The following is a 20,492-nucleotide window of genomic DNA, read 5'->3' as shown; positions in this document are numbered from 1 at the left end:
TTTTTGTCGATAGACAAATTCTACGAAGTGTTTTTCGTTTTTCTGCGGTCTTGCGTCCATTATCAACGGCAACGACAGAAATGAGTCTCTGCTGCCTTTACCTTTCCCGAAGCCAAACTTAATATAGTTACCTAAGACATCCTCACCCGAGATGTTTCATTTCCCTACGCGAACCGTCCTGCTGACGGCGGCCTGTTTGGTATGTTGCAGTTCATCGCCACGCAGGTGCTCGGCTTCATCCTGGGCATGGCGGGCTCGGCCGTGTTGCTGGACTTCAGCACCATCAACTCCAAGATTGAGCCGCTCATCCGCCAGGCCATGCGGTCGCTCATCGCCGACTCAAACAATCCCAGGAGCGCCTCCACGCTGCACATGATCCAGGAAAACGTGAGTACACACAGACACTTCCTGAAGTTGACATTCTTCTAAATTCCGGTTTAAAGGGAGCCGATCATGGATTATCACAAAATATTAATTCGGATCAAGCTGTACTCCGAACCCTGGACTACGTTAAAGTTAGACTGAATTTTCTTTTATTGAGCCGTGCTGCGGCTCACGTTGGTGCCGTGTTTAGGTTTCTGCCAGACCGTATCGTTTAGTTGGCATGGTTGCGTTCTTTGTCTTCTTCTTATGTTCACTGGTGCCTCTCAGTTTCGTAAGCGTTGCCTGTCCGCTAGTTGCAGCAGCGGCGTTTATCGATATGTAGTTCTGCTGCCCTATCTTTGGTGCGACCTCGTGCTTATTCCGTGTGGTACGAGTGTGGCAGTTCGGTTAGGGACGCAGGAGCAGCGAGGTCAGCACAGAGCGACAACACGGCGAGACGGCTGGGGGCGTGTATGCACTGCCGCATCGAAGGGCTATGGTCACGAGGGGGCACGACCTCGTCGGAACGGGATCCTGCAAGTTTGAGTGCGTTTTCAATTCGCCTAGATAAACCTTCACCATTGTGAAATCTCGCGATTATCCTGTGACTGTGGTTTTATTATCTTGAGGTTTTAGGCCACGGGTGTTACTCAACGTACTCCTTGGGCTAGGTAACAGTTGCGTTTGTTGGTTGGTTGGCGATTCTTCTGCCTTGGTGGTAGTAATTCCTTCTTGTTCCGGGCGCTCTAAGCACAATATTCTGCGAGCGGGGTCCAGACTGTCGCTTCCGGCTTTGGCCTGATTTTAAATCTTTGCATGGGTTTGTTGGACGTCAGCTAGCCTCACCAAGATTATCATTAGTCGCTCGTTAGACTGCCACTAGTCTGAGTTACCATCTTGTGATCTGAATGCAAACCTTGGATGCCATTCTCTCTTCGCTTGCGAAAGTGTTTTTGGTGTGACCTACTCAGAGGTCGATTCCTGGAGCACCGTCTGTCACTGTCCCTTGTGTATTATTTTATTATTGTGTTATTAAGTTACCATCATTTGCCTCACCTGCTTGGGGATCTGATGTTTCTTTTTATAATTAACTTTTGTCATCCCATTAGCTGTTTGATAGTATATTTGTTAAATTATTTTATAATTGCCATTTTGGCATTAAAGGCCTTCAGCCATGATAGGGGTTACTTGCGTTAAAGCCGGCCGCGGTGGTCTCGCGGTTCTAGGCGCTCAGTCCGGAGCTGCGCGACTGCTACGGTCGCAGGTTCGAATCCTGCCTCGGGCATGGATGTGTGTGATGTCCTTAGGTTAGTTAGGTTTAAGTAGTTCTAAGTTCTAGGGGACTGATGACCACTGATGTTAAGTCCCATAGTGCTCAGAGCCAACTTGCGTTAAAATTCTAATTGCGTCCACATTGGGTTGTTTTTAGAAATTATTGGCTGTCTGTATTTTATGTATTTGTTAAATTTGAAATAATTGCCGTTTTTTGCGTTAAAGGCCTTCAGCCGTAATTGTAGTTACGTGCCTTAAAAGTCTGATTGCGACCTCTCTGGCTTGTTTTCAAAAACTCTTTATTAAAATAAATGAGTGAAATTCCAAAGCAAACCAATAGTAATTGATTCGGGCTCCATCCTCAATCGTAACCCAATCCTGCCTTTGTTAATTACCAGGTTTCACTCATGTTGAGAAATGACTAAGAGGGATCTGTTTTACTTGCTAAAAATCTCTCTGTAGCAAGATCGCATAAAACGTTTTCGACAACCGGTTTCGACATTGCTGTCATATCCTGGTCTGTAACGTAGTTCATACACATGGAAAACATCCCCTACCACGATTTATGATGTGATATTTGAGGAAAAGTTCTTTGTTCAAGATTAAAAGAAATTGAAATGGAGACTACATTTACATACCTTGAAAAATTTTTGCTGCAAGACGTGTTTATAGGCTTTTTGTTGTTGTTTATACTGTGATTTCATCCCTCCTCACTCCAATACCAGCTCTTCAGGCAGGGGACTATACGCACTTAAGCGCTGACATATAAACATGAAGACAATGATATTAAAATTGTGGCGAAATATGACGATTATGAAAGACTAACGTAACCAGGCTGGCTGAACGAATAGTTGAAAGCAGTAGTAAAAAATGGTCGAACAGCAGAGTTTAAGGACCACGTGAAGAATACTAAAAACACTCGAAAAGACACTGCAACAACACCGAACGACACGGAAGAGATACTGACAATTAAAAACAGAGCACTGCACACTTTCACCGAAAGTCAAAAGGACCTACCCTGTGATGGTAGACGAAAGGGAAAGTAGCTACAGAGGAAGAGAGATGAGTGATGGGGATCGGAACTGAGGGCTGATAAGAGGTGTCAATGACAGGGAGATAGGGGTGGTTATTGAGGGACGGGGAGAGAGGGGTGGATGGCATTGGGATCTGTGAATTTGAAAGAAAAAGGGAGTGGGTAGCGACTGGGAGGAGGAGAAAGAAGATGTGTGGGGTAACGGGGAGAGGAAGAAGAGGGAGCCTCTGGGCGGGGAGGGGGGTGGAGAGGTGGGATGAATTCAGAGTTGGGTGGAGGGTTATATTTTGGGGTGGAGTTCATGTTCCGGGAGAGGAAGATGGTTGAAATTTCGTTGGGAGAGGATGTGGAGGGTGTGCAGGTCGAGCGTTGGTGGGATGTGTAGGCAGAGGCGTGGCAGCACCTTAAAATTGGAGAGGTACACGACGACACAGTTAATGGAGTGGAGTTTGCTGATGGCGTCGATTGTCCGGAGGTGTTCTATGTGAGAGAGGAGAGGAGGAAATTTGATGAGTTGGTAACGGGATGTCAACGCAACATTGGCATAGCAAAAGATGGGGCTGATCAGGGATTTGCAAGAGTGAAGAAGAGTGAAGGGATGTAGTCTTCATATGCTACTTGCATACTGGTTTGTTACAGAAAATGGGAAGAGCGATAACTGCTATTTTAATAAGATAAGAACAGAACAACGAACACATGGCATAAGAACTGATATAGCGTTGCTAAGACAATAGCGTATCTGTTGTTATGCAGGCTCGCCCCATCTGGTCAATATGGCAGTATCTCGTTGTCGTCGCTGGACCCATCGGTTGTATTACAGAGTGGCACTATCACTTGCCTGACTGCTATGGTCGCAGGTTCGAATCCTGCCTAGGGCATGGATGTGTGTGTTGTCTTTAGGTTAGTTAGGTTTAAGTAGTTCTAAGTTCTAGGGGACTGATGACCACAGATGTTAAGTCCCATAGTGCTCAGAGCCATTTGAACCATTTTTTCACTTGCCGAGAAGTATTTTAAAAACCGCGATAACAATGAAGTAAAACGCTCTGTTTTGATCATATTGAAAACGGAAAGAGTCACATGAAATTGTGACATCATGCAAGTAGGAAACTCAAAAATTAACAATTAGTGCATAGTTTATGACAAAAATTGACAACTGCTGGCCTGCTTCCTGAATCTGTATATGCTTTTATCCTGTTTTCTTCCTTGGAAACAGTTAGCAGAGATTTCCTGGTTTGTGTAGATGACATTGAATCTAATAATGTAATAGATATACTAAGCCTGTCTGAGCATCATAGTGTGTCTGATATGGAAAAGGTAAATATCAATGGTTATAAATTAGCTGCATATATGGGTAGAGAGAATAAGGTGGGAGGATGAGTTGCCACATATGTCAAAAGTTATCACTGTGTAAAAAGCTGAGATACAAAAAAGTTTTGTCTAGAGCAACATATAGAAGCATGTGCCTGTCAACTTAAACTGAAGGAGGGCTCTTTTATAATTATAACGGTGTATAAGCCCCCTTCAGGACACTTTCATTTATTCCTGGAAAACTTGGATGTCTTGTTGTGCTATCTGTCAGATAGGGGAAAGGAAATTATTATCTGTGGGGACTTCAATGTTGATTCATTGAAAGAGTGTGATAGGAAGAATGACCTGGAAGTCTTGCTCGGTTCTTTCAATTTGACATCTTTTATTAATTTTCCTACTCGGGTAGTAAAGGACAGCAGCACATTGATAGATAACACTTTTATAGACGAAGATAGGTTTAAAAACATAAATTCTTGTCCTGTTGAGGATGGGCTTTCTGATCATGATGCTCAACTAGTTACAGTAATTCAAAACTACCCTCCAAAGTTGTGCATTCAATTAATGACTCAACAATTAGAAACTTCAGAGAAAATCTTCAGCAGTTAGACTGGGATGAGGTGTACAAGGAACCCGATGCTAATTTAAAATTTAACTTATTTCATGATACACTTGTAAGAGAATTTGAAAACTGTTTTCCCAAGAAAGTAGTTAAATCTAATTATAAGAAACTATGCAAAAAAACCTTTGCTTAGTAAAGGAATAAAAATATCTTGTAACCACAAAAGGGTACTGTATCTAACAACAAGAAAGAGTAATGACCCAGAAACAGACAAATATTACAAAAACTACTGTGCTACATTAAGAAAGGTTATTAAAAAGTCCAGAAGCGTGTGCATCATGTCTGAGTTAATACCTCTGATAACAAAATCAAAACAATTTGGAATATTATTACAAGGGAGACAGGACAACCAAGAGTGCAGGATGACGTCATCACCATCAAAGTGAATGGAAACTTGATAAACAACGAGCCGGAAGTCGAAAACATTTTGAATAATCATTTTTTAAATGTTGTAGAGAAAATATGATCTAAATGTTCATTAGAAGAAGCAAGGCAGTTAATGAAAGAGGCCTTACCCACACCATTTGATACAATTGAAATTCCACCCACCTCTCCATCGGAAATTAGGAAGATAATAAACTCTCTCAAGAATAAAAGCTCACATGGGATTGATGTAATTTCCAACATGATAATAAAAGCTTGTTCCCAAGAAATAAGTGGGATTCTTAGCCACATACGTAATAGCTCTCTAAAGCAGTGTATTTTCCCAGATAGACTGAAGTATGCAATTGTTATACCACTGCATAAAAAAGGGGATACGTCTGATGTCAACAACTACCGCCCAATCTCTCTTCTGACTGCCTTATCCAGAATTCTTGAAAAATTAATGTATTGTAGAGTAGCTTCACACCTTTGTAAAAATAAAGATTCAACAAAATGTCAGTTCGGTTTCCAAAAGGGTTTTTCAGCTGAAAATGCTATATATACTTTCACTAATGAAATATTAAATGCTCTGAGTAGCCAGAAGTCACCCGTTGGGATTTTTTGCGATCTATCAAAGGCTCTGATTGTGTAAATCATGGAATACTTCTAGATACGCTCAAGTATTGTGGTATGAATGGGACAGTGCTCAAATGATTTAAATCATACCTAACTGGAAGAATGCAGAAAGTTGAAATAAACAGTTCACATAATATGCAAAAAACTGGTGATTTCTCAAACTGGGGAACAATCAAGAATGAGGTGCCGCAAGGTTCGGTCTTGGGTCCCCTGCTGTTCTTAGTGTATATTAACGACTTGCCATTCTATATTTACGAAGATGCAAAGCTGATACTTTTTGCCGATGGTACAAGTATAGCTATCACACCCGACATAGAAGAATTAATTGGTGAAATTGTAAACGATGTTTTTCAGAAAATCATTAAGTGGTTCTCTGCAAATGGGCTCTCATTAAACTTTGACAAAACACAGTATATACAGTTCCACACAGTAAATGGAATGACCCCATTAATAAATATAGACTTCGATCAGAAATCGGTAGCTAAGGTAGAATATTAAAAATTTCTAGGTGTATGATGAGGGGTTGAACTGGAAAAAACACAATGAGGATCTGCTGAAACGTTTGAGTTCAGCTACTTATGCTATTAGGGTCATTGCAAATTTTGGCGATATACATCTGAGTAAATTAGCTTACCACGCCTATTTTCATTCTCTGCTTTCGTATGGCATCATATTCTGGGGTTACTCATCATTGAGTAAAAGAGTGTTCATTGCACAAAAGCGTGTAATCAGAATAATTGCTGGAGCTCATCCAAGATCATCCTGCAGACATTTAAAGAGCTAGAAATCTTCACTGTAGCCTCACAATATATATATTCTCTTATGAAATTTGTTATTAACAATCAGAACGAATTCAAAAGTAATAGCAGTGCACATGGCTACAACACTAGGAGAAAGAATGATCTTCACTGCTCAAGGTTAAATCTAATTTTGGCTCAGAAGGGGGTAAATTATGCTGCCACAAATGTCTTTGGTCACTTACCTAATAGCAGCAAAAGTCTGACAGATAGCCACATAGCATTTAAAAGGAAATTAAAAGAATTTTTTAATGGCAACTCCTACTCATTAGATGAATTTTTGGATATAGTAAGTGGGTAATTTCCCAACCTCAAAAAAAAAAAAAAAAATTAAAATAAAAAAAATTATTGAGTGTCATGTAATATTTTGTGTAATGTAATATCTTGTATAGACACCTGTTATTAACCTGACACGTTCCATATCATCAAGAAGTGTCGTATTCATGAGCTATGAAACAAGTACTAATCTAATCTAATCTAATCTGCAATCTCTGTTTTCATCCTGTAGCTGTAAGTGGTCGTAATGTTCACCCTGCCAGCTGAGTGGTCAGCGTGACAGAATGCCAATTCTAAGGGTCCGGGTTCGATTTCCGACTGGGTCGGACATTTTATCAGCTCAGGGACTGTGTGTTGCGTTGTTCTAATCATCCTCATTTCATATCCATCAACGGGCCAGTCGCCGAAGTGGCGTCAAATCGGAAAACTTGGACCCGGCGAACGGTTTACACGACGGGAGGCCCTAGTCACACGACATTGATGGGACTGTTCGTAATGTCCAAATAAAACATGACTTTAGAGCAGAGATTAAAAAATAGAATCAATAGGAAAAAACTAATAATTTTTTTTGTAACATTCAACCCCTGACCACTTTTCGAGAGAAGTGACAGCCTAAGTTTTATTTAATTCTCTTATTTTATTTAATATTTTGATTCTATATATCTTGAAACTTATAATGCAGAATTCTCAGGGGACCATAGAATTTTTTAGTCTTTGTCCGCTGTTTACGATTACCTTAGGAACTGACAAAAATTAAAACCGAAAATTGGTTACTTCAGAAACCATTTACAGGGTGATCAAAAAGTCAGTATAAATTTGAAAACTGAATGACGTAGAGGTACAATTTCACACTCATGCTTGGAATGACATGGGGTTTTAATAGAATAAAAAAAAGTTCACAAAATGTCCGACAGATGGCGCTGGACAGCAGGTAACTGCTACCGTGACGGGTGAGAGGTACGCCGATATGTTACAGAATCGCATGTGTGTCATTTTTTACCTCCCTATCTACATTATTCCGTGGTTTACTAAGTTTTCAAATTCATACTGACTTTTTGATCACCCGCTATTTTGAGCAGTTTTCACTGTCAGGTTAAACTGGAGTTTAAAGAAAACCGGTATAAGTAAAAAACGGTTCCTTCAGCGATACCCAGCATTCCCTAGACTGTGACCGCCGCCTTGTTTCCGCAGGTGGGCTGCTGCGGCGCGGACGGCCCCAGCGACTACATGTCGCTGAAGCAGCCGCTGTCCAGCAGCTGCCGGGACACCGTCACCGGCAACGTCTACTTTTACGGCTGCGTCGACGAGCTCACCTGGTTCCTGCAGGACAAGGCCGCCTGGATCTGCGCGCTCGCCATGCTCGTCTGCTTCATCAACGTGAGTCTCACTTCAGCCCCTAACTGCTCTGCATATTCACAGTCGCCGGCAATTTGTCAGTCAGGTTAATTCCTTTTTAATGCAGCCTGCCCCAAATTCCTCTCCTGCGCACACCTTTTCGTCTCAGAATAACGCTTGCCCTCTACTTCCTTAATTATTTGTCGGAGGTATTCCAGTCACAGTCTTCCCCCACAGTTTTTAGCCTCTACAGCCGGCCGAAGTGGCCGTGCGGTTAAAGGCGCTGCAGTCTGGAACCGCAAGACCGCTACGGTCGCAGGTTCGAATCCTGCCTCGGGCATGGATGTTTGTGATGTCCGTAGGTTAGTTAGGTTTAACTTGTTCTAAGTTCTAGGGGACTAATGACCTCAGCAGTTGCGTCCCATAGTGCTCAGAGTCATTTAGCCTCTACAGTTCTCTCGAGCTCCATAGATGTCTCAACAATTCTCCTAGCAATCTTTCCCGTCTTCTTTTCGGTAATGTAGGTACACTTCTCTCTTCACCGATTCTTTGTAAAACCTCCACTTTTCTTATCAGTGACCTAATTTTTAACATCCGCCTACAGCGACACACGTCAAAAGCTCCGATTCTCTTCCTTTCCGGTTTTGTCGTAGTCCACTATTCACAATGTTGTGCTCAAATTTACATCGTCAGAAATGTCTACTTCGCATTAAGGACGAAGCTTCATACTGAAAGACTCCTTTTGGCCCGGAATTTCCGCTTTACATGTGATACTCTGTTTTTTATGCCCTCCTTGCTTCGACCGGAATGTTTTATTTTACTTGCGAGACAGAAACATCTCACCTCGTCTTCATCGTGGTCCCGAGTTTGTTGCAAAGTGTATCGCTTATCTAATTTCAGATACTCCTCATTACTTTCCTGACTTCTTTAGTTTACTCTCAGTCCATATACTGTATTCAATAATTGCTCATTCCTTTCAGTAGGTCCTGCAATTCTTCCTCGCTTTCACTGAGGGTGGCAATGTCACCTGCATCTTATCTCTATTACTCTTTCACCCTGAATTTTACTCGCGCTCCTCAAACTTTTATTTCCATAACAAGTTTGTTTGTGTGGCCATCCTCCGCAACAAGCATATAAATACTTGTTTTGTAAATAAAGCCGCACGGGATTAGCCGAGCGGTTTAAAGCGCTGCAGTCATGGACAGTGCTGCTGGTCCTGGCGGAGGTTCGAGTCCTCCTTCGGGCATGGGTGTGTGTGTTTGTCTTTAGGATAATTTAGGTTAAGTAGTGTGTAAGCTTAGGGACTGATGACCTTAGCAGTAAGTCCCATAAAATTTCACACACATTTGAATATTTTTGTAAATAAAACAGCCTTTTCCTGCTGCTAGTTACTTTAGTTATCCCACACGCGTTTCGCCTTCTCCTGTTCTAAGGCATCATCAGTGGGATGTATATCGATACAGTTTTGTTAGTTATAGATTATCAGACAGTTCACCTCGCGATTTTTTGTAAAAAAATTAAATACTTACGATTTGCTCTTCTGCGTTTCCTCACATCTGGTCTGGAGGTCGCACTACCATTTTGATCCCTACCACACAATCACTTATTTGTGTTCACCATGTTCCTCATTTTTTTTTTGTGGCGGACTATTTTTCTTTTGTCACTCGGTACAACTATTTCGTCGTACACTACTTTTCACAGCGTAGATATTGCGACTCCATTACGTGTTTCATCTTCTTTGGCATGTTTTCCTATTTGTTGCCAATCTAACGAAGTATATGTTCGTGGCTAACTTCTATTTATGATGTTTATACCGTATGGATGTGTATGAGTGAGAGAGAGAGGGGGGGAGAGGTTTTTTTTATGGGGGGGGGGGGGAGTACTAGCTGTTAGCGAGTGGTTGTGGGGAAGGCGAGAACACAATTATGTGATTGTGTGGTCGTGATAAAAATGGTAGTGGGACCTCCAGGCCAGATGTGAGGGAAAGCAGATCAGCAAATCGTAAGGAATTAATTTTTTTTTTTACAAAAAATTGCGAAGTGGACTGTTTGATAACCTATAACTAACAAAACTGTATCGTTATAGATCCCACTGATGATGCCTTAGAACAGGAGAAGGCGAAACGCGTCTGGGATAAATATAGTAACTAGCAGCAGAAAGGGGCTGTTCTATTTACAAAACAAGTATTTTATTTCCATATTTACTTCTTCGATGTACAGATTAAACAATAAGGGCGAAAGACTGCATTCCTGTCTTAGGCCCGAGGGCTTGGTTCTTGGTCTTCCAGTCTTATTTTTCTTTCTTGGATCCTATAAATACTGATTATTACCAATGTTTTTCCTTCAGGTTATTCTGCAAAATTCGCATATTTGTATTATATTATGTAACGATTTTTGAAGATGGACAAATCCGATGAAGGGGTTACGATTTTTCAATTGTCTTGCTGTATCAGTCCTCGTCAGCGTCTTGGATGCCTGAACTGTAAAAGTGAGTGTGCGATAAGTCACGAACTAGTCTACCCTTGCTATCTTCAGACCTGTGAGGATGACAATTTTCTGAAAATCTGATAGTATGTCTCCACTCATATTCATACCAACTTCAATATTGGTTTGGTTGCCATTTTCCCTACTAATTTTAGAAACTCCGAAGGTATCTTAGCTATTCATTTTGTTTATTTCACTGCAAGTCTTCCACAGCTCTGTAAATCTCTGACAATAAAACTGGATGACCTATGTTTCCCAAATCGACTTCTCTTTCTTCTTCTGTCATTTCATCAGATATTTTCTCTATCGCGTAGAAGCCTAACAGTATATTCATTCTACCTATCCCCTCCCTGCTCTGCGTTTAACAGTATAAAAGCTATAGCGCTCTTCATGTTTTCCACTTTGTTTTCGATACCATTGATCGTTCTGACTTTTCTATATGTTGAATCAGTCCTTCGACATCTTCAAATATCTCCTGCAGCCATTTCGCCTTAGCTTCCCTGCACTTACTGTTTATTTCAGTCCCAAGTGACTGATACTACCGGATTTTTTGTCTTTTCTTCAATATATTGTGCTTCCTTCTATCATCCATTACTGAAGAGGTTCCTCAATTAGCCAGAGATTTTTACAGTTTCCTCTCTTGTATATAAATTTGTATGTCCAACTTCTGTGACTGCCATATTCCTCATCAGCCAAACTGGCTCCCGCGATATTCATAATCGCAATATCTACAGCCTCAAACAACTTTGAACGCTTTTCATCATTCCTATGTACTTTAGTATTTCACTTCCCTTCACACTAATTCTTCCGAACAGTTGTCTTAAACGCCAGTCTACTCTTCATCATTACTAAATTGTGATCTGATATCTGTGTCTATATCTCTTCCTGTTTACGCTTTATAACGCATTATATGCTTTCGGAATCTCTGTCTCACCATCATGTACTCCAGGTGGCGTCATCCCAAATCTTCAGGCCTATTCCAACTATATCTCCTCCTGTTTGTTATTTTTGAACAATCAAATCTTATGGAAACATTTGTAAGATCACCTGGAGAGAACTAACGCACAAACCACTGAAAGAAATATATTTTTTTTCTTCATGAGAGGGTAACAGTGCGTACCACGTTAACGTTCCAGGTTACAAATGTTTTTCAATGTGACCATAGCAACAACGACAGCCTGTACAGATAACGTTTCACAGTTGTTCGAAGCACTTTTAGAACGATGGGCGCCATGCAGTTTTCATTTGTCATGACACAGCTCGATCACTGCTTGAAGATCACATATGGCGTCCTGCATTCCCAGCCACGGCAATAGAAACTTTTTTGACAATTTGTGGTGCAGTTCACCGTCGTCATCTACCAGGACCAGTTCCCAATCAGCCAGTTAATTCGTACTTCCGGATCATGTCCTTCAATCACGAACTCCTTTAATGCATCGATACTCGCAAAGAGCAGCAACAGTTTTGATGTTGTTTTGATAAAATTGCTTTTCGAGTAAGGCTATGCCCACCTTGCTGATTGTCGGCAACTTTAATCCACACTGGTGCTTGCGTTTCACCTCTACTAGCCGCATGAATACCGACGCCTAACGGCAAGTCATGACACTAATACTACTAACATCGCACCAACCGAGGTGGCGCAGTGGTTAGCACACTGTACTCGCATTCGGGAGGACAACTATTTAAACACGCGTCCGGCCATCCGGATTTAGGTTTTCTGATATTTCCCTAAATCTCTTCGGGTAAATGCCGTGATGATTCCTTTAAAGGGCATAGTCAACTTTCTCTCCCATCCTTCCCTAATACGATGGGACTGATTATCTCGCTGTTTGGTCCCCTCCCCCGAATCAACCAACCAACCAACTAACAACTCAAATCCTGCAGCGCACAGTCTGAATATCATTCCTATAAAGTAGGGTACCCATACAGTAATTAGTCTTTCGTCTTCATTGGTTAAGGACCTAAAGTTTCATTACAATCACCCTATATTAACAATTATTAGCTGAATGGCGAACTCTCTTAGTCTCTCCCCTGTCTGTTTCCTACTATCGATCCCATATTGTCCAATGACACCATTTTCGATTCTTTCCCCTGGCCCAGCGATCCAGCATTCATGATTGTTACATTATCACCTATTACGTATTGAGTTAGCGATTCAGTGCTCTCGTACACCCTCTTTATTTTGTGACGTCATGTATACGTGAATTATGATTGTTGGTTCTGCTTTCGTGTCGATTTTGATGAGGATAGCCCTATCACGAATTCTTCAAGTCATCTCACTCTCAGGCCTACTTCGCTGTTTATAACGATTCCCACTCCCGTTTCACCTTTTTCTACTGCTGACATTACCTTATATTTGTCTGAAACGAAAACCGTACCCCCTTTGCACTTCACTTTACTGGACACCATCTATATTTAAATTTAGACTTCGTATTACTCTAGTCATACATTCTAGCTTCCCTGCTGCTTTCAGATTTCTGCCATTCCACAATATGTCTTGTACAATGGTTTCGTTACTTATTGAAAGTTTTGCTCAATGTTACCTCCACTTGGCAGCCCCTCGTAGAGGTCCAACCGGAGAAGTAATCCGAAGTCCTTTAACAATCGATACAATGATAAGAACGTAACTTTTTCAGTGACTGACATATATACTGCGATAACATTGTCTATAATGCAGTGGTTTAACTTACCTTGTGTGTCCTAATGCCGCTTATCATTGCCAATTCTCCCACCTTTAGGGGCAGTTTCACACCCCAGGGAAAGAGGGTACGCTTGTAACGCTGCGCTTTGTGCACACACGATACTCTTTAAAGCCTGTACTATGGTAAGTTGACGGGCTTCACTTTGTGAGAAAGGATTTTTGTATAGAAATTGACCGCGTGTACCTGAATGGAGGCAAATCAGACTTACATCCACTCTGTAATAACAATGATACGTCAAGCAAGTCCGAAATGCAACCACACGTCAGGACAGACAAGAAACAACACAGAAGATGCTACCAATTTGTTAATAATACGGTCGCCAGCCTAATTAGGCGTTAACTGAGTTTCTTCCCTGTACAAGTTGATGTACGTTCAAGCAAAACAACACGTAGTAATACAGGATAATATGGTAAATATTAGAACCAGAAAATCTATTGAACTGATAATTTCACTTTCTGTACTGATAGGGATAAACCATAAATACATAACACTACACTATAATGTTTACTACAAAACTTCGTACTGTCTATTGATCTGATTAAAATCGGGCATAGGTTACCCTAGAAATAGCACTTTCGAATCACACACACAATGTCAATTTTGATAAAGGTAAAACACTGATAAATTTTGGTTTTTTATATTGACTTTAACTTTGCTGATCAAATCAGTCTAGAACACTTCAGAATTCAAATGATTAAAAAAGAGGGGGGGGGGGACCCTGAAACTGTTATGATCACTGTATTAAAAAAATTCGATTACCGAAATCATTATATGCTCAAGATTTCCAATATATTAGTTACTACTCTTTTCATTTTATTTCCTGCTCATTTAAATACCATTATATCTGTCTCGAAATGATTAAACTTCACTACTAAATCAATATCAAAATTTTCTTCCAACTTTGTCAGACCTTTGTTATTCGTCTATTAGTTCATTAACAAAAAAGTTCTTTAAACATCATTCTAACACAGCTATGTCTGCAGGTAATTATTATTAATATAAACTTTAATTCTTCATTTCGGGACACTCGGATTGCACAACATTTGGAAAGGACCCTGGCTAGGTTAGTTGTGAGGATAATTAAATGATAGGACAGTTCTGGTAAAATTTAAGTTGTTATTGAACAGTATGGAACAAAAGTAACACTGGTCCACACGAATACAGTACTAAAAGTTTCAACCTGTTCGTATCGATGCGGCGGTTGGCGGGCGGCGAGATGGCGAGGCACGGAGCACACATACAACCACAGCAATGGCTCTTGATGTATCGACACTTCTTCATAGCGTCGCAATACTTTTCCATTTAGTGCCTATGGAATTTTGCCATACTGTATAGGCATCGGAACGGCATATCCGAGGCTCAATGAAAGTACGTCTTCCAGGAGAGCCTCCTCGATCCAGAACGTGTTGCTCAGACCAATGCCCAACTCCGACTACCACTGCTGAGCCCGTTATGCCGTGCAGCGCCCGTGTGCATTTTCCCGCGCTCGCCTGCCATCCACCTTTTACCGCTCCCTTACAGACAGGGTATTCACCAGAGGTTTTGCATTCTACATATCCTAATACATTGCCTACGTATGGACCAGACGCACAATTACAATTTTAACATCTTACAACAGTCTCAACAATTGTTACACTTCAATTCTATTGCAATATTGCTTGAAATTTGACATAAAAATTAATATTCACATCGAAATTTGTTTACGGTTTTCTTAACACGATGACATGAAACAAAAAAGAAATGAAATCAGAACATCGATTACACTAATTTATCGAAAAATCAGAAAGAAATATTATTTGTGCAATAGTACAGCGTTGTTGTTGTTACACGCTCAACCTTTGACCACATTTCCTTCTTCTTTGATAAGTCAGTGGGCAGAGCGTCACTCCTTATGCCAGAAGAACAGGCCGTCATTGCTGATGATTTTTATTCAAAACAGACTGGCATCGAAGCTGACACACACAACACTTTTATCTTTCCCAAAGATGGTACTTGTGGACTACTGTGAGCACAATAAGAGCCAATATAAACCAATTCTATTATAAATCAACACCACCAGAGCAAAAATCGGTGAATTTTCGAGAAGAAACGTTCGGCTTCAGGAAAGGCGAAGCAATAAGCGAAACTACAATAGCAATGCTTCCATCATTTGATATCAGACCTAAAGTCAACAGAAAGTTTACAACCTTGGTAGATCTGGGAAAGACATTCGACGTAAATAGGTCTTCAACCTCTCGCTGTGTATTTTATAATAAAATAAGTCACAGGTGTAGTGACGGCTGTACAGAGGACAGACGCGGTGCTCGTGCCACAAGAGTGTCACATCATTATCGCACCTGGTGATGGCGACAGAATCGATATCTGAAATAATTGTGTCCTTTATGCAGCTATAGCCTGCAGTAGACCCATGGATTATTTTGTTATTGGGCAATGTAATTTGGATTATAATGTTTCGGAAAACAAATAGATTGGAGAGTCATTTTCTCTATAGTTCCCATTCCACTAAAGGAAAATATATCTTACAGTAATGACAATGATACGATCGTGACAATGTAGATTCAAATATCAATAAAAACAGCCCTGAGGCATAAAAGTTTTCTTTTTAATATGGAATGCTGTTACAACTACATTGCTTCACCTTTAAATGTTGTCTGGCCGTAGTGGCCGTGCGGTTCTAGGCGCTACAGTCTGGAACCGAGCGACCGCTACGGTCGCAGGTTCGAATCCTGCTTCGGGCATGCATGTGTGTGACGTCCTTAGGTTAGTTAGGTTTAATTAGCTCTAAGTTCTAGGTGACTGATGATCTCAGAAGTTAAGTCGCATAGTGCTCAGTGCCATTTCATCCATTTTTTTAAAATGTTGCTTCTATGACAGCTCGCTGTTACTTGAGTTTGTATCACGTCTGTTCCTGTTTAATCATATAATACATTTTTCTTTTCTTGTTTCCTTCATCTTCTACTGTTTTCCTGCAGCACAGGTATTTGATAAGTGCCTATTTTGGCTTCCCACTGCTTCCCGTCTTTTGCATGGTCTCTCTACATGACTCTTGCCTTTTGGGTGGCATAAGGATACTTCTTAGTTAGTCGGTAATTATCAATTCCTTCCTGGTGAGTTATCCATTTTGGTAGCTTTCGTGTATATTATAAACAGGCACCATTATTTGCTGTTCCTATTAAATGTTAGGTTCCTAATGCACTGAATCATAGCTTCGGCAGCCTTCTACTTGATTCACCCTTATGAGTGTGCACCCAGTTTTTTAGCTCTCATATATTATTGTAGTAGTTGCCGTTGTTTTAAAGAATTTTAACCGTATCTCATTTTCTAAGGGTCCGTTGCACTGCGGCACATAGTTATTGTTTCCTCAGGACCGGCGTTAGGAGTCATATAATTTGAGAAAAATCCATGTATATGACTCTTTCATAATTCATCAAAGTGTTCTCGGTTGCTTCTACGGTTTACTGCATGTGAACACTTGAGAAAAGGCTAATAATAAACTGTAGATAAGTTCTTCTTTGGGGATTTTCCTACTTTATATCGAGTGTTTTTTATAACATTTCGAATTTTGGTATTTTATTAAGTATCTAGAAAGCCTATATATTAAATAAGCTACTGGTCGTATTGCATTCCCTTTCTGGACAGTTTCTGTTGGGCACTTAAACACGGTGATCTTGTATTCTTTTATTGAGGTTTCTTTGTCTGTGTTATCTAAAACTGCATACATAAATGTCGACCTATTGAATTTTAGCTTACTGTTTATGAATTTGACCATTTAAAGATATGTTTCTCTTTACTAATTTCTTCTTCCAAAAGGTTTACTGACCTTGCGACCTTTTGCTGCTTTCGTGTTGTGGCTTAGTCTGATTTAACTTGCTATTATTTAAGTATTTTTATATTTGGTCTCTCATTTAGCATGTTGTTTTTCCTTTGAAAGTTATGTCTGTGTCCATTAGCAATTTAGTGTAATGATTCTGAAGGTAACAGATAGTACTACCCTAGTGCCAAGAATAAATGGTGAAGACCTCATTAAATATAAGCTTCTACGACCTAATTACCTATAACAAAAATGTGTAACATCAGCTACGCACGCTGCAGTTCACTATGTTTGGAAATGTACCACGTTATCAGAATGAATGAAAGACTCATCTTCACATATTGTGTGATTACCCACCCCGACCCATAACTATTTTGTTCAGAGAATATTACTTCCAAATAAACGAACTGCTCTGGATTTTAACATTTAGTCAAAATACTTTCAAATTGAATGAGCTGAATATAGGTACATGTACATAGACGCTAGACTAGTCCCGCGGGCTTGAATGCAATGTGCGCTCCGCCTGTTAGCTGCTCCTTTGGCGTAGTATGTACTGCTAAACCTCTTTATGATCTCTGTTTCAGGTGCTGAACTGTGCTTTGACTCTTACGCTGATCCAGGCATTGAAAAAGGAAGAGGAAGACGCTCTCAAGCGCTAACAAATGACATCCACCAACCTTGCGCCACCACAGCGTTGAGTCGGCGCAGTCTACACGCATTGCTACGTCAGTTATAGAAAATGTGCTGTTTAGCAGCCATTAACATATGTATTTCACATATCATAAATTTTCTATGAAATCACAACAGTGTTTCCTTTTGTAAATTGTGGACCAAGTGTGTAGATGTAACTAAATTTATTAATTACATAGATGTTTCGTATAATTTAACTACATATAAACATTCACTTTAGATAATTCTTAAATACATTTATGTTCGCTACTATTTAAGTATGTATAAACAGTTACTTTAGTTAATTTTCTAGCTATAGGATAGTTTAGTAACTGGCTCAGATAATGTCTGATGACAGATCAAAACGTGTTCATGTTATCTGCTTACATTTCTTTTCACATTTCTTTGAATAGATTTATCTCTTAGTTATTTCTTTTAGTCTTTACGCTACATACAGATTGAGAAAATTGCATCAGGCAATAAGCATTTAGCTTTTACTATGTTCACAGACCTTGGAAAGAATGAATTTTAGTAACACCGCAGTACTGTACAATATTTGATGTAAAAATAATGGAATGGCACAATTAATTGTATCCTTAATTTTCTTGTGACGTCTTTTGGAAGTTTGGCTTATTATACTGTAATTTAGTATGAATCATTTAGTGACTATTATTCTTTCAGCCAAAGGCTACGTCCATTCATGGTATCAGATTTTTTAAGGCATAGAAATTCATCCATATCTTCCAGCATATTATTTACGAGATTATATTAGCCTACTTACCACACCCACCCAAAGACAAGAGCCTCGATTATATTTATCTTTATTATTACGTAGTGTTCTGTGCCAAGAATATCGTTCCCAAAATTCCTCTTCATTATCAGTAATCAGTGCTACACCATTTTCAAATGTTTTCCTCCCTGTGCACATTTCACTGATAGTTCCCCATTATTCTGCCATCTTGTGCGATCCGTTATGATAGGGTGCATGTAAGTGAAAATGATCCAAGCAAATCTTCCCTCATACGCACATCTAGAAAGGATTTACCTTGACATATCACATCGTTATCATTCACATACGCTACCCACTAAACCTTCTCTGTCCCTAGGTAGTAGTCTTCGGTTGTCCGAACGATTCATCTCAATTAATTCTGCCAATAGCTCCCACCAAGTCAGTGCAACAGTATAGCGGCCACAGCATCGACACATAAATGTACACAGCGTAGGTCTGAGTTACTGCAACCACATAGCAGCACAACTCCTCCTGAAGGACGGCGCTTTAATTACGCTAATTTCTGCAAGTTTGAGCATTTGTTTTACGGCCTATACCGTTCACTTTACGACTGCGAGGTCCTTGTTGTTTCAGCAAATACCCATTTCGCCCCTTCAGGTGCCTCATTCGCCGCCGTTCGCAATAATTTTCGTCGAGCGCGGAACTGGCTGGGAACGGCCACTTGAATTCCACCTTGTTCCAGGGCTACAATCAGCGGGCCAATAACTTCGGTGCCGCTGCCGGTATGCGCACTCCCAACCCAGCTCTCCTCCCCCCCCCCCCCCCTCCGAACTGCAGTAGCAACTGGTCCTCGGGCGCTCGTTTTCGGTTGCGATATGTTACACACTGCCCCTTCCTTTGTTTCTCAGTGTGATTGTTCGCGGTCGCTCGCCACCGACCTGCAGTTTCTGGCAATTCGAACAATAAATCAGAGCGAAATTGGACTCATCTTTTCTGCGTGAGGCTTCTTCCCGCTCTACATCGGTATCCTTTAAAAAAGTCAACAGTTGTAGCGCATGCACAGCTTTATAACATGGAGACTGAGCGTGTTTGTCACAAAAATTAAGCAAATACCTTCTCATGAAATAAACAATGAGATAACATTAATTGGTCATGTACGTTTTATCTTTATTACACCGTGTGCTTAGTTGCGGATCCAGGAAATGCTCATATAAATACTTCTTCATCACATATTGCCCCCCTCTCCCCCTCTTTCTGCTTCTTCTTTCATTATAAAGTACTACATTCTTCAGGCAGATGACCTAAGAACTGCTCATCTTACTTCTTTGGCCGTTAGTATTTGTCCTCTAACTGGTGTGAAGCTCAAGATACATTCCGCTCGAAATTTATTTGCACCAGCGAAGTTCCTTGTTGATAACAGCTATTATTGACATTCATTTTACTGGTTTTCTGAGTACACCTTCTTGCGATAACTCACCGACCCACAATTCAAATATCGGCCTTCCTTTTTTCGTCCAGATGCAACGGTCTCAATTGTACTGAACAGAGCTCCATATGTATAACTTTAGGAGCTAGTTTCTTAAAATTAAGCTCTGCCAAAGTTCCAGTAATTGCCTATTGCTGTTGAACACAGCGTTTCCGACGGAAATAATCGATTTAATTTCCATTTATTATCCCTCGTTGACTACGCAGTTATTGTAAGTGGTCAATATCTCCTAGGCCGTGACTTCCTAATCGTCTTCATCTCTTAGGTATCCCCATTACTTGCACGTTAAACACCATACCAAAATCCTTTCCTTCTTCCATCAGCTTCTTTACAATGTTTTGCTTGCATTCTTCTTGACTGAATAACAATACCAGAATGTCAACAAGCGTAATAGTTGCGACGCCACTCCACCACATATATCCTTCAAAACATCATTATCCAACCCGTTTTCAAATACATTGACTGTGTTTGTATCAATAACTACCGGTATAGTTTTATGTAAGCAAATTTTTAACTGTTTTTGTATCTGTGACGTAGAATATTTTGTTTAATAAAGAGAAATAAAAGGGAAGTAACGTACTTTTAGGTGTCGTCTTAAGTTTTCCAGTC

The 20,492-nt window shown here is 40.4% G+C and overlaps 1 protein-coding gene across 1 annotated transcript in view; it reads left to right on the top strand.

Moving 5' to 3' along the window:
* Positions 1-17,657, top strand: part of LOC124805563 (tetraspanin-2A) — a 298,806-nt gene extending 281,149 nt beyond the window's left edge. Inside the window, exons 3-5 of the mRNA XM_047266130.1 lie at positions 211-387; positions 7,859-8,044; positions 17,583-17,657. Of these exons, the coding sequence (XP_047122086.1) occupies positions 211-387; positions 7,859-8,044; positions 17,583-17,657 (438 nt within the window). The remainder of the gene's footprint in view (positions 1-210; positions 388-7,858; positions 8,045-17,582) is intronic.
* The last annotated feature ends 2,835 nt before the right edge of the window (positions 17,658-20,492 follow it).

The sequence above is a fragment of the Schistocerca piceifrons genome, chromosome 7 (genome assembly GCF_021461385.2).
Source record: "Schistocerca piceifrons isolate TAMUIC-IGC-003096 chromosome 7, iqSchPice1.1, whole genome shotgun sequence".
NCBI classification, from domain to species: domain Eukaryota; kingdom Metazoa; phylum Arthropoda; class Insecta; order Orthoptera; family Acrididae; genus Schistocerca; species Schistocerca piceifrons.
This window is presented reverse-complemented; position numbering and strand designations above follow the sequence as displayed.